Raw genomic sequence first — 13,067 nt, 5'->3', positions numbered from 1 at the left:
TGGATTTATCGTCGGGATCGTGTTCCGAATTAGATGTCGGGGTTGGGTTCGAGATTGTGTTCCATTTAGAAAGTTGGGTTCCGGGTTAAGAGTTTTGGTCAGCTCCTCCTGGATCGAATGTCGGGGTCAGGTCCCTGGTCGGGAGTTGGGGTCAGCTCCTGGGTTGGGATTGGGGTCAAATCCCAAATTGATCGTTAGGGTCGAGTCCGGAACCGATTATCGGGGTTGGTTTCCATATCAAAAATTATTTTCCATTCTCTAGCAAAAAGAATAAAAGATGAAAAATATTTTTCATACATCAACCAAAAACTAGAAAATATTTTTCACTTACTAGCCAAATATGAGAAAATAAGTCAGAAACCAACTTATTATCCATCCTACCAAACACCTTATAGAGTATCTTTATTAAATTTAAAAATAAAATTTAGGGAGAAAAATATAAACATTCTTGCTCATTATATTAATAAAGAATCAACGAATTGTTTATATTGAGTCTTCATAAAAAATGTCAAACAGAATACTTAAATGGGTGATGTTGAGATAAACGTTCTTAAAATAGGACTAAATATTTAGATACAATTTGAATCTGTTACCTAAAAGGTGTGGAGGTCAGGATTACGTTACAAGGTTAGTAGGTAACTCAGTGTTGTCGCACTTTGTTACATTCTCTTCTATGCGTATTACTATCTGTTGCTTCACTTGATTTGTATCTTGTTGTTTTGCTGTCATATTTCTTGCTACCATGCTTCGATTTCTTTTCTTTTCTGCCAAGCCATGGGCCTATCGGGAAACAACCTCTCTACCCCACAAAGTTAAGGATAAGATTTGCGTACATTCTACTGTCCTCAGAACTCACTTGTGGGATTACATTGGGTATGTTGTTGTTGTTGAATATATTCGTTGTAGTAAATGATAGAGTATAAACTGAATTGTGTTGTAGGATTGAATATGTTCTTAGATCTTATTTCTGATTCTAACAAACTACAAAGTGGAAACAGAAGACATCAAGTATACTGGTAGTGTGATGGCCCCAAATCGACAAGTCAATTCCTTTTATCTTATTGCAATCGCACTGAAATTGGAATTTTAAATTCATATTCTCACTAGCATACTAGCGAACTTGTTAAAGGCAAAGCTATGTGGAACGGGTAAACGGGTTTTATTTCTGATGTTCTTAATTTGCAGTATAAATGCATTGCTGCAGAAACTGATGTCTGCCTAATGTACATTCAAATGTTTTCAGATAAATAGACATTCATCTGATGAATAAAACCTTTGGAAAAAGTTCATTCAACTGTCCAAACCCAGTTGAATGTCTATTCAGATAAATAGACATTCATCAGATGAATAAAACCCAGGAAAAAGTTCAACTGTCCTAGACCCAAAGGTAGCTTGACGTGGGAAACCTGATTGAGACGTGGAAAATAAATTTTAGTAGGAGTATGATGCAGGGAGTCATGCTTCGTTAAGAATCTTTTATGTGACGATTCCACCACTTGCCTGCTATACTTGAATTTGCAAAGTCAACCTTGAATGGTGTGTGGGCCCTCGAAGGGCAGCCTTGGAAGTTGGAGCAACGGTGAAGTTGTCTCCGTGTGACCTATAGGTCATGGGTTCGAGTTGTGGAAGCAATCACTAGTAGACTGACTACATCACACCCTCCCCTTAAGGTGCAACCCTGCTAATGCGGGATGCTTTGTACACGAAGCTACCCTTTTAACCTTGAATGGCGTCTGAAAAGCAAAATTGAGGAGTCATTGCCATATAATGCCAACTTCTATGACTGCAAAGAGGAGGGCCGTTTGTCTAATATGAGTCTGTCCTCATACTTTGGATTGATAAAAGTGTCTCCCCTTTTGCATCAAACTTGTAGCTAATATATCCACTGGTTTTCATATTCAGGTTGCAAACATGATCAGATTCTTGGTTGATAGTTACAACAAATATATTTTATATATAGATATATTTTTTTACTAATAATTTAAATAGCCTCTATTTACAAAAAAAATAATAAAAAAATTAGTTATATTCCCTCTAATTCTTCTCCTTACTTAAATCGTATTCCTAAAGAAAGTAGGAGAAATACCCAAAACAAACTACGAATACCCAATTCTATATATACTCTGTTGCTTCAAAAAAAGAAAAAAAAATCGTATTTAGAAAATCTGGTGTTGAACAATGAGTAACTCTCATTCTTCTCTAGATTATCATCAATATTTGCAATTTATACAAGCAAGCAATACACATTTACTCCACGCAACTATCAATTAATGGAACAGGATGTACAAGACAATTTGAATGACCAATCACCACCAAATTCTCCAGATGATTCTCAAGCAGCAACTGAACTGATTGATGATCAAGAGGAGGATGCTATATTATTCGGGTATTTTAAAACAAGAATTCATCGTGTTGATGAAGGAATAAATAATCAGACAGAAACTAAAGAGATTTGAGCCATATGTCAAGCGGAATTTGAGCATGAAGAGTCCATTGGGATTCTTGGGTGCGGACACGAATATCATACAGGCCGCATCAAACAATGGTTGCTGAGGAAAAAAGATTGTCCCATGTGTCGAGCTTCTGTTTTTCATAGCATATAGAGATTATTTTATGATAAAATTCCATTGTATTAAACTTAGTAAGACAATTAGTAATTCTGAAGTAGTGGATGTAACTAACTATATATTTTTGATAAATACAAGAATAATTTGTTTCCTGTCCTAAATTTAGTTTATGTAATATTGATGCTTTGTAGTTCTTATAATGTTGGCAACTGAAAGCATGCATTATTACAAATTGGAATTCAGAAGCTTTAACATTCTCATATTTTGACTATTTTTTCTGAATGCTAAAACTAATATTTGGTATTTGGTATGATCAAATGCATGACTAGAAATCTTTACACACTCCTTTCAGAATGAGAGAGGAAAATAATGAGTTTTATAAGGTATAAAACAAGTTCACATGGTACACACGTTTTTGGGCTCAATGATGGTGTAGCCCAAGGTACAAACTCGTGAGTTCTATGTGCTCAAAGTTAAAAATACAAACCATGGGCTTGGGTTGTGACAAATATTATCACGCCCAAGAGACAAATTTGTTAGGTTGTTGGGTTAAAGTCGACAATATATGTCATGTGCTTGGATCATGACATCTTTAGAGTACTATATGGGAATTGTCTAGGAAAATGTGACTAAAGAGTGAGTAATTAATCAGAAGTAGAACTTTGCTACTCATAAATTTACAATGAAAATGACCTATCTCTAAAATCTCCTCTTTTTCATTTACAAGTCCTATTTTACAAAAAAAAAAAAAAAAAAATTGTTGAAGAATTTGCACTATATATGATGTAACTCGTGATCTTCTTAAGTGGGAGAAATACACGTTATCTATTTTCTATGTCAATTAAATGCGTGACTAAAGATATTCAACAAAATTATTTATCTTCTTTATAGAGTTTCATACAAATAAATTTTCTTATTTATAATTTCATTAAGGAGGTTTAAAATCTAAAGAAGTAAACATATAAAGGAAGTTTCACATCAATTATATATACATAAAAATAATAATTTAACTACATATAAATAATTTTTTACTCAGGAGGTTCGAATGAACCCCTAATCCTTTAGTATAGGGGTTTCGTAAGTGTATTTAGTGTAATTAACCCAAAAATAATACTTATGTGACCCTCTCTACAATCATGAAATCTATTTTTTTGCTTTTCATAATAACGAAAATTAACAAATTGTTTATATTGAGTCTACATAAAAACTGAATTTATGATAATATGGGTGATTTTGAAATAAACGTTGTTAAAATAGGACTAAATATTTGTTTTCCGAAACTTAAGGACCCAAAACGACATTTACTCTACTTGTATCTTCTTTACGTTTCTCCCACATCGAGCTCAGTGAGAAGTTTACAGCAGAATAAGAACCGTAGCGAAGCAATTGGGCTTGTCCCTTCGGGGACATCCGATAAAATTGGAACGATACAGAGAAGATTAGCATGGCCCCTGCGCAAGGATGACACGCACAAATCGAGAAATGGTCCAAATTTTTTTGCCGGTCGTCGGCGCTTATGCTCCGGTCAGTCTGTATTTTTTGGCCGTTCGTCGGCGGCGCGTAAGCTATTCGGAGTTTCTTTCAGTCTGTTTTGTTTCCTGTTTCGTCTGGATTCAATTAGTATATTATCAACATTTGATTTACATGGCTCCTCTCGTATTTCGAGATTCAGAAAAACCTAGTTCAATTAGTATATTGTGATTCTGTTATACTTCCTTGGTTTAGACTTAATTTGCATCTGAAGTTTTATCAGAATCCCCAAATTCATGTTTTTGCTAATTAGGTTTAGCCATGTGATTGACAAAGTTTTTTTTTCTTTTGTTTGTAATTCTCTTGTAGTTGGTTACAATTACAATCATTTTAGTTTAGATGATGAATCGAGCACCGGTCAGAACAAATAACTCAGCCTTCATTGCTGTGATTGCTGCTGAGGTGATTCACTATTTAATCTTTCACTAATAATCAATATGCTTCCATATCTATCTTTACAGTTTGAATCTGTTACCTAAAAGGAGTGGAGGTCAGGATTAGGTTAGTAGGTAGCAGAGTGTTGTCGCACTTTCTTTCTTTTTCTTCTATGTGTATTAGTATTAGTTGTTTTCATTTGATTTGTATCTTGCTGTTTTGCCGTAATATTTTCTTGCTACCATGCTTCAATTTATGTTTTCTTTTTTGTCGAAATGAGAACAACCTCTCTACCCCACAAAGGTAAGGATAAGGTCTTGTAAATCCCCTACCCTCCCGGACCTCACTTGTGGGATTATATTGGGTATGTTGTTTTTGAACGGATTCGTTGTAGTAAATGATGGTGTTAGTAGCTTAGTAGGAGCATGTTGGTAATTTGGAGAAAGATCAAACGAAAACTGCTGCAAGATCATAGCTATTGCTAATTTAGCTTGTAACACTGCTAAATTTTGGCCGACGCATCGTCGGGCGCCGAGGCCAAAAGGCATGAATGCCATGGGGTGTTTTGCTGCTTGTGCCACTCCTAGACCAAATCTTACTGGATTGAATTCGTTAGCATCTTGTCCCCATAGTGTTTGATCGCAATGAATAAGGAGTTCAGTCCCTCTAGGTAATGTGAAATCCCCTAATTCTGTATCAACTTTGGCTCGTCTGATTGCTGCCACTGCTGGTGATTGGTGTATAAAACTGGATTGTGTCATTGGATTGAATGTGTTCTTAAATCTTATTGTAAGTAAAATATTTCATTACCAAATGAGCATTATATTGGAGAATACAACAAGGAGATTGCGAAGAGCTGATTTACATTTCAGCTGTTACTGTTAGTCACTGTTAGTTAGTCCAGCTGTCACTGTTAGTTAGTTAGTTAAGCCTAGTAGCTTAGTCGACTGTTAGTCAGTTAGAGATCTTATAGAAGATATTTTCATTTATGTAAGTCGGTTAGTAATCAGATGTATATAAGGTGTGATACAGATGATTTGCAGTAGACCAGTAGCTTAATATCTTCCAGTATGTTCTTCAATGTATATTTTTTCTCTGAGAAGTTTGTAATGGAGTTTCAATCTTTTCCATAATTCTTCATTTGTTTATGTGCATTCAATGATCAGTTTTAGCACATTACAGATCAGTAACACAAGCAAACTGGACAGCTCCTAGTTTTGCAGCAACTTTCAATCTCTACTATCTTTACTACCAGTTCCTTACTACAATATCACTATCAAATCTAGCTAAGTACCTAGCATCTACACAGGGTAGAAATTCAGAGTTTGCAATACATAGCTTAGTCTTGGTTTTGTTCTTCCTCTCATATGCACCTCTTGAACAACCTGTTTTGCCACCATTGCAGGGGTTCTTGTTATCTTTTGGAAAATTCGTTGGTTCCTCTCCTGCCAAATAAGATAAACACTTGCAGCCAGTGCCATCCTAATACCTCAGCTCTTGTTTTCTTGCCTTTGCATTGGGCATTTACCCAAGTTATTTCCTCTTCCCATCCTCGAGCCTCCCTATGGATACTTTGCCAACAGAGTACCTTCTGCCACACCTGAGATGAGAACAGACACCGAAAGAATATATGATTATGGCTCTCATCTTCAGTTCCACATAGGACACAGTGGACATCTTCTGCACAGCCCCATGTTGCTAATCGATCCCTTGTGAGCAGCCTGCTTTGTAATGCTAAGTATAATATGAAAATCCACTTAGGACAAGCTGCATTGTTACAAGTCAGCCTCCTCTACTCCACCTTCTGGTAATCTCCTCTAAGAGCTTTATATAGTTGTTTTATAGAAAATTTATCAATCTGGTTGACATACTCCTCATTCCAGTCAATATCCTTTAGTTCTTTGTGCATTTGGAGTATTTTCCTCACCATCCATGAAGCTTGAGGTGCTAGAACACCCCATAAGGTCCCTTGTTTCCCATAGTACATATGAACCCATTTCACCCACAGTCTATCTTTTTTAGTACTCAAACTCCTTTGTAACTTGCTTATTGCAGCTTTATTCCATGTTTGGATATACAGTAAACTGAGTCCCCCTGCAGTTTTAGAACTACATAGTTGCTCCCATGCAATCAATGCCTTCCTGGATGCATCTACCCCTCCTGTCCATAGAAATGTCCTGCATAATGTTTCAATACATTTGCTTATTGCTGATTCTAACAAACTACAAAGTGGAAATAGTAGGTATCAAGTATACTGGTAGTGTTATGGTCCCTTATCGACAAGTCATGTTCTTTTATCATATTGCAATTACAAGGGAAGTTGGAATTTTAAATTCATATTCTCATTAGCGTACTTGCAAACTTGATAATGTAGGATACAATCACTGGATTTTTACTATCAGGAGTTGGCAATGTTGATTTGAGGAGGAAAACTAACTATACTATTGTCGATGCAAGTATGTTTTCAACTTTTTGTTCCCTCTACTTTCCGTTTCTTATGGTTTAGATATATCAGTGAAGCAGATTGAAGATGCTTTTAAAGAATTCACCACAAGGGAGGACATTGCTACAGCGTTAATCAGCCAATATGTGAGTTTTTATTCTATTTTGCCTCTTGTTTATGGCAGCATCCGTAAAATCATTTCAACTGCTGGTTTTTCACTTTTATATGGAGAATGTCGAATAATTAGCATGCTAGTGCTGATTGGAGGTAAGACAGTGTAGCTTTGAACATGTGAAGTAGCTCATCATAGGGAAAAATTTAACTGTCCTTAGACCCAGAGGTAGCTTGACGTGAGAAACCTGATTGAGAAGCGGAAAATAAATTTTAATCAGAGTATGATATAGGAAGCTAAGCGTCGTAAAAAAACTTTTATGCGACAGTTCCACCACTTGCCTGGTTTACTTGTATTTGCAAAGTCAACCTTGAATGGTGTGTGGCCCTCGAACGGGAGCCTTGGAGCAACAATAAAACTATCTTTGTGTGACCTATGAGTCATGGGTTCGAGCTGTGGAAGCAGCCATTAATGCTTGCATTAGAGTAGGCTATCTATATCACACCCCTTCCCCTTGGGGTGCTGCCCTTCCTTGGACCCTGCCAATGCGGGAGGCTTTGAGCACCACTGCCCTTTTACCTTGAATGGCGTCTAAATAGCAAAATTGAGGAGTCATTGCCATATGATGCCAACTTCTATGACTGCAAAGAGGAGGACCGTTTGTCTAAAATGACTCTGTCCTCCGCATACAAAAATCAATGCTTCGATGTATCTTCTCGGAAATTAACTGCTCTCTTTTGCCTCTACTTGTAGTTGCTCTAATAAATACTTCGGATCGAATGAAAGTTTCTCCCATTTTGCATCAAACTTATAGCTATATGTCCACTGTTTTTCATATTCAGGTTGCAAACTTGATAAGATTCTTGGTTGATAGTTACAATAAACCAATCCCAACCATTCTGGAGATTCCATCAAAGGACTATCCAAATGATCCTGCTCACGACTCTAATTCTTTCACGAGTGAAGTACCTCTTCTCTACTGAATAGTGGCATCTGAAAGACAATAAGGAAAAAATGGTTTACGGTATATCCCTGATCATCAGTTCACCATTTTATTATGCATCTTTCTATCATCATTCACCTAAAGATTATTCCTTAATCTTTCTTGATGCTTAACTCACATTACCTGTTCAGTCCCTTATTTACTGCTGCTTTTTTTCACTTCTTGACTGAATAATTTATCGTTGTAGTGAGTTGAATGTTGGTCACTCAATTGATTTTGCATACGATTGATGTTGTGATGGAGTGTTTATAGAAGGACAGAAATGTACTGTGTGCTTATTGATATAATGAGTCAAGATTTGGGTTGGTGTTGCGTCAATGTGTTAAAGTCTTAAAGGTAAACTTACAATGATCTTGTATCTGTTTTCTGTTTAAGTCATTGCCTTTTGTTATTCAAATATTAAGAAACAGAAGCCATAATTTGAGAAATATCAAATTATAAAGATTCTATCGACTTCAATGACTTATTGATACCAACGACACATTTACACTTGTTGTTTTTTGATATTTTACGGGGTGTTAAGGCCTGGTGTGCTGTTTTAGCTTGACCATTTCTTCTGTGTTGGTTGAGCAATTGGAGAAATTGTATGCACCACTTATCGATAGAGGCCCCGACCTAAACGAGATGTACTTTTCCAGCATTGTTGGAAAAGCCATTGAAGAATTCTTGGTGACACTACTTATGTTTCATTATTTTTCTTTTATATATATTTTTTTACTAATAATTTAAATAGCCTCTATTTACAAAAAAAAATTAGTGGGAAATTAATTATGTTCCCTCTACTTCTCTTTACCTTAAATTAAATCCTATTCCTAAAGAAAGTAGGAGAAATAAATAAAATAGTAGGAAACTTTTTGTTTCCGCCTTACCCTTTGGGGTGGCCCAATGGTTTGGGTTGGGACTTCCATGTTGGAGGTCTCAAGTTCAAAACCCCTTGCCAGCGAAAGCAAGGGGTTTGCCTTCTGGGTCGAGCTCGTCGTGCCGGGCTTGCCTAGTGCGGGTTACCTCTCCTATGTGGTTTACGAGCTATTACTTAGGAGCGGGGGTTTTACCCTATGCGCACCCAAAGGGTAGCGGCTGCGGGTTTCCCTTGTCATCAAAAAAAGAAAAAACTTTTTGTTTCCGCCTTAAGTTTCCAAAACAAAAATAGGAAATTAAATCCTTAAATCGTAGGAGAAGTAAATAAAACAGGAATATCCATCTCTATATATACTCTGTTCTTTACCCTCATACTCTGTTACTTCAAAAAAATAAAAAATCCTACTTAGAAAATCTGGTGTTGAACAATGAGTAACTCACAGCGTAGAATTGGAGTTAGAAATAGGCGATCCCCCTATGATCGTTCTTCCAGAAGAAGACAACACGATCATCCCTTCGTTTTGGGATTACAAACCACAATTACTCCACACAGTGTCGGAATTACAATTATTAACATCAGTAGTCGTGATTTAGTGGAAAGGGCCTTAAGGCAGCAACATGTACCAGACTATTTCAATGGCGGATCATCACAAAATTCTTCATATGATTCTCAACCAGAAAGTGAACTACTGTTTGATGATCAAGAGGACTTATTCAATGGCGGATCATCACAAATTTTTTCAGATGATTCTCAACCAGAAAGTGAACTACTGTTTGATGATCAAGAGGCTTATACGGAGGAGAAAGAGGACGATGCCATATGATTGGGGTATTTTAAAACAAGAATTCATCATGTTGCTGATGGGGTAAATAATCCTACAGAAACTGAAGAAATTTGTGCCATATGTCAAGCAGGATTTGAGCATGAAGAGTCCATTGGGGCACTTGGGTGTGGACACGAATGTCGTACAGGTTGCATCAAACAATGGTTGCTGAGGAAAAAAGATTGTCCCATATGTCGAGCTTCTGTTTTGCCCTGAGATACATAGCATATAGAGATTGTTTTATTATGAAATTATGTTGTAATGAAGTTTTGGATGTAACGCACTATAGTCTTTGATATATACGAGAACAATTTGTTTCATATCCTATATTTAGTTTATGTAGACACTCTAACTGTAGTAGTAATGTGATATATTGATGCTTGTATTTCTTTTAATGTTCGTCGATTAGTTTATTTTCGGTTGATTGTACAGAAATCTGGACTTTGGTCAGCTGTTGTATGGTCTCTATGTTGTCTTTTTAAGTCAAACTTTGGAGTAGTCTAAAACTAGTGTATTTCTTAAATCTCACTTATATCCTAATTCCTAACAGACTTACAATTCTTTAAATAATAAAAAGACAGTTGACAGTAATATTTATTGTAACAACTAAATTTCAATCCTAACTGATTAGTATTAGATGTATAGATTCTTTAGCATCCATTGTTTTATGTTCTCAGTTAAATCCGCGTTGGCTCCAAGAGGTTGTTAATATTTTTGGGCATTCTATGTCATACTAGCTACCTTTCACCGATACAAGTATCAAAATAACATTTCAAACAACACGAGGAATAGAACAAGATATCGAATAACCATGTCCACCAAAAATTAGACAGATACGTAGATAGAAGTAACTAGCTCTCGAGATTCATTGTGCCAGTATCATAAGCCAGCCTTTATTTCAAGACTTGTTAGCTCAAGCTGAAGAAGAGTTTGGCTATGATCATCCACAAGATACCTTGCAAAGAGAACGTGTTCATTGATCTTACTTCACGCTTAAGAAGATCATGAGTTGCATCACAGTGCAAATTCTTTAAGAAATGTTTTTTTTGTAAAATAGAACTTGTAAATGAGAAAGAGGATATTTTAGAGATGGGCCATTTTCATTGTAAATTTATGAGTGGTAAAAGTTCTACTTCTGATTAATTACTCACTCTTTAGTCATATTTGCCTAGACTTTCAGAAATACCGTAATGAAAGGAACATAGGAGTTTGTTGCTAGGTATTTGACCAAATAGGATTGTCCAGTTCCTATAGAACTATCACTAAAATACTCCTAGAGGGGGGAATTCTCTTTAATTAGATATCTGAATCTAGCTTCTATAGTGCTCTAAAAATGTTACGACCAAGCTTATGATATGTATTGTCCGCTTTGACTCAACATCTTAACAGAATTAAAAGTGCGTGTACCATGTGAACTTGTTCTATACCTTATAAACACAAGATATTTAAAGTCAAGCATTTGATCATATCGAATACCATATTTTGGGTTTTTGTAAGATTAAGTTCTATAAATTCAGAAAAATAAGTACAAAGATGAGAATGTTAAAGCTTATGAATTTCAATTTGTAACAATACATGCTTTCAGTTGACTATTTTTCACTTTCTATACAATCTATTTTGAGCTAAAATTTATAAAACATCATGTCATGACTCAATAAACAAGAATCTGTTGATTTCCACTTTCTAGGTGCAAAGAAGAAGTTGAACAGCAACATGAAGGAATTGATAGGAGCAACGCTTTTTGAAGATCTCTGGCAGCTACACCTTTCTTGATTAGTGAAACGATGTAGTCCATGAAGGCTGAATCACAAGGTACTGTTATAGGGCCACCACTCGGCAGTCCAAACTCTTCTTCAAACATGTTCAAAAGTTGTCTAACGACCTCATTTTCAAGGTAAGTCAAGGGAAATGCATAGCGCCTTTGATCAATTGTATAGCTTACAAAATGCCCTTTTTCAACTATAGAGGATGAGGATGTATTGCAACTGTCTGCCCTCTTCCTCTGCTTGGCCGCAAACTTCTGCCATCTCCTGGCCATCTTGATGAGTTTCTTAGCGCTGAGCATTGCCATTTTTCTTGGAAGAATGGAAACAAGAAAGTTGCTCCAAGGCTTCGGTTCGAGGGCAGCACACCATTCAAGGTTGACTTTGCAAATACAAGTATACCAGGCAAGTGGTAGAACCGTCACATGAAAGATTTTTAATGAAGCTTAACTTCCTATATCATATTCCGACTAAAATTTATTTTCCACTTCTCAATCAGGTTTCCCATGTCAAGCTACCTACAGTTTAGGACAATTGAATTTTTTCGTGTGATGAGGAACTTCACAAGTTCAAAGCTACACCGTCATACCTCCAATAAGCACTAACATACTAATTATTCGACATTCTCCATAACAAAGTTATAACAAGCAGTTATGCTATGAATGGTGGCCATAAAAAAGAGGGAAAAATAGAATAGAAACTCACATATTGGCTGATTAACACTATTGCCCAATGATCTCCCTTGTGATGAATTCTTTAAAAGCATCTTCAATCTGCTTCACCACTATTTCTAAACCATAAGAAATGGAAATATATATATATATATATATTACATTCTTTCTCAAAAAATAAATTAGAGGGATAGAAAACGTAAAAGCTTCATCACTGCCAAGAACTTAACAATCCTAATCAAGCAACCTCGATTTTCTCGCTTTCATAATTTCTTCAGCTATTAAATCACAATAATAGAGAGAACAAAAAGTAGAAAACATACTTGAATCGACAATAAGATAGTTAGTTTCCCTCCTCGAATCAACATTGCCAACTCCTGCTAGTAAAAAATCCAGTGATTGTATCCTACATTAACCAGTTTGCAAGTACGCAATGAGAATATGAATTTAAAATTCCAATTTCCCTGCAATTGCAATAAGATCAAAGGAATTGACTTGTCGATAGGGGGCCATAACACTAACAGTATACTTGAGGTCTCCTATTTCCACTTTGTAGTTTGTTAGAATCAGAAAAAAGATTTAAGAACATATTCTATCCAACGACAAAATCCAGTTTTATACACCATCATTTACTATAATGAATTCGTTCAACAACATACCCAATATAATCCCACAAGTGAGGTCTGGGAGGATAGGGGATTTACAAGACCTTATCCTTACCTTTGTGGGGTAGGGAGGTCGTTTCCAATAGACCCTCCATCTCAACAGAAAAGAAAAAAACTATTTAACCATGGTAGCAAGAAAATATGACGGCAAAACAGCAAGATACAAATCAAATGAAAGCAACTAATACTAATACACATAGAAGAAAAAAAAAAAGGAAGTGCAACAACACTCAACTACCTACAAACCTTCTAACCT

The 13,067-nt window shown here is 36.0% G+C and overlaps 2 protein-coding genes and 1 non-coding gene across 5 annotated transcripts in view; 1 reads left to right on the top strand and 2 right to left on the bottom strand.

The window, feature by feature from the left end:
- Window positions 1-13,067, bottom strand: part of LOC125820432 (uncharacterized) — a 430,223-nt gene that overhangs the window by 165,390 nt on the left and 251,766 nt on the right. The window lies entirely within an intron of this gene.
- On the top strand, window positions 3,962-4,064 carry LOC125820505 (U6 spliceosomal RNA). Its single transcript, XR_007442521.1, has one exon. It is a non-coding gene; the product is annotated as a U6 spliceosomal RNA (small nuclear RNA).
- Window positions 11,364-11,783, bottom strand: LOC125820314 (auxin-responsive protein SAUR68-like). Its single transcript, XM_049499754.1, has one exon. It carries the CDS (start codon window positions 11,781-11,783, stop codon window positions 11,364-11,366), a length of 420 nt encoding a protein of 139 aa, XP_049355711.1.

This window comes from Solanum verrucosum, unplaced genomic scaffold, assembly GCF_900185275.1.
Source record: "Solanum verrucosum unplaced genomic scaffold, falcon-dt-bn FXZP01000229.1, whole genome shotgun sequence".
NCBI lineage: Eukaryota > Viridiplantae > Streptophyta > Magnoliopsida > Solanales > Solanaceae > Solanum > Solanum verrucosum.
Note: the sequence above shows the minus strand (reverse complement) of the source record. Positions and strands in the feature narration are given on the sequence as shown.

Bases quoted from the DNA above. Each gene is read 5' to 3' on its own strand.
- LOC125820314 (XM_049499754.1), bottom strand. From the start codon at position 11,783: ATGGCAATGCTCAGCGCTAAGAAACTCATCAAGATGGCCAGGAGATGG.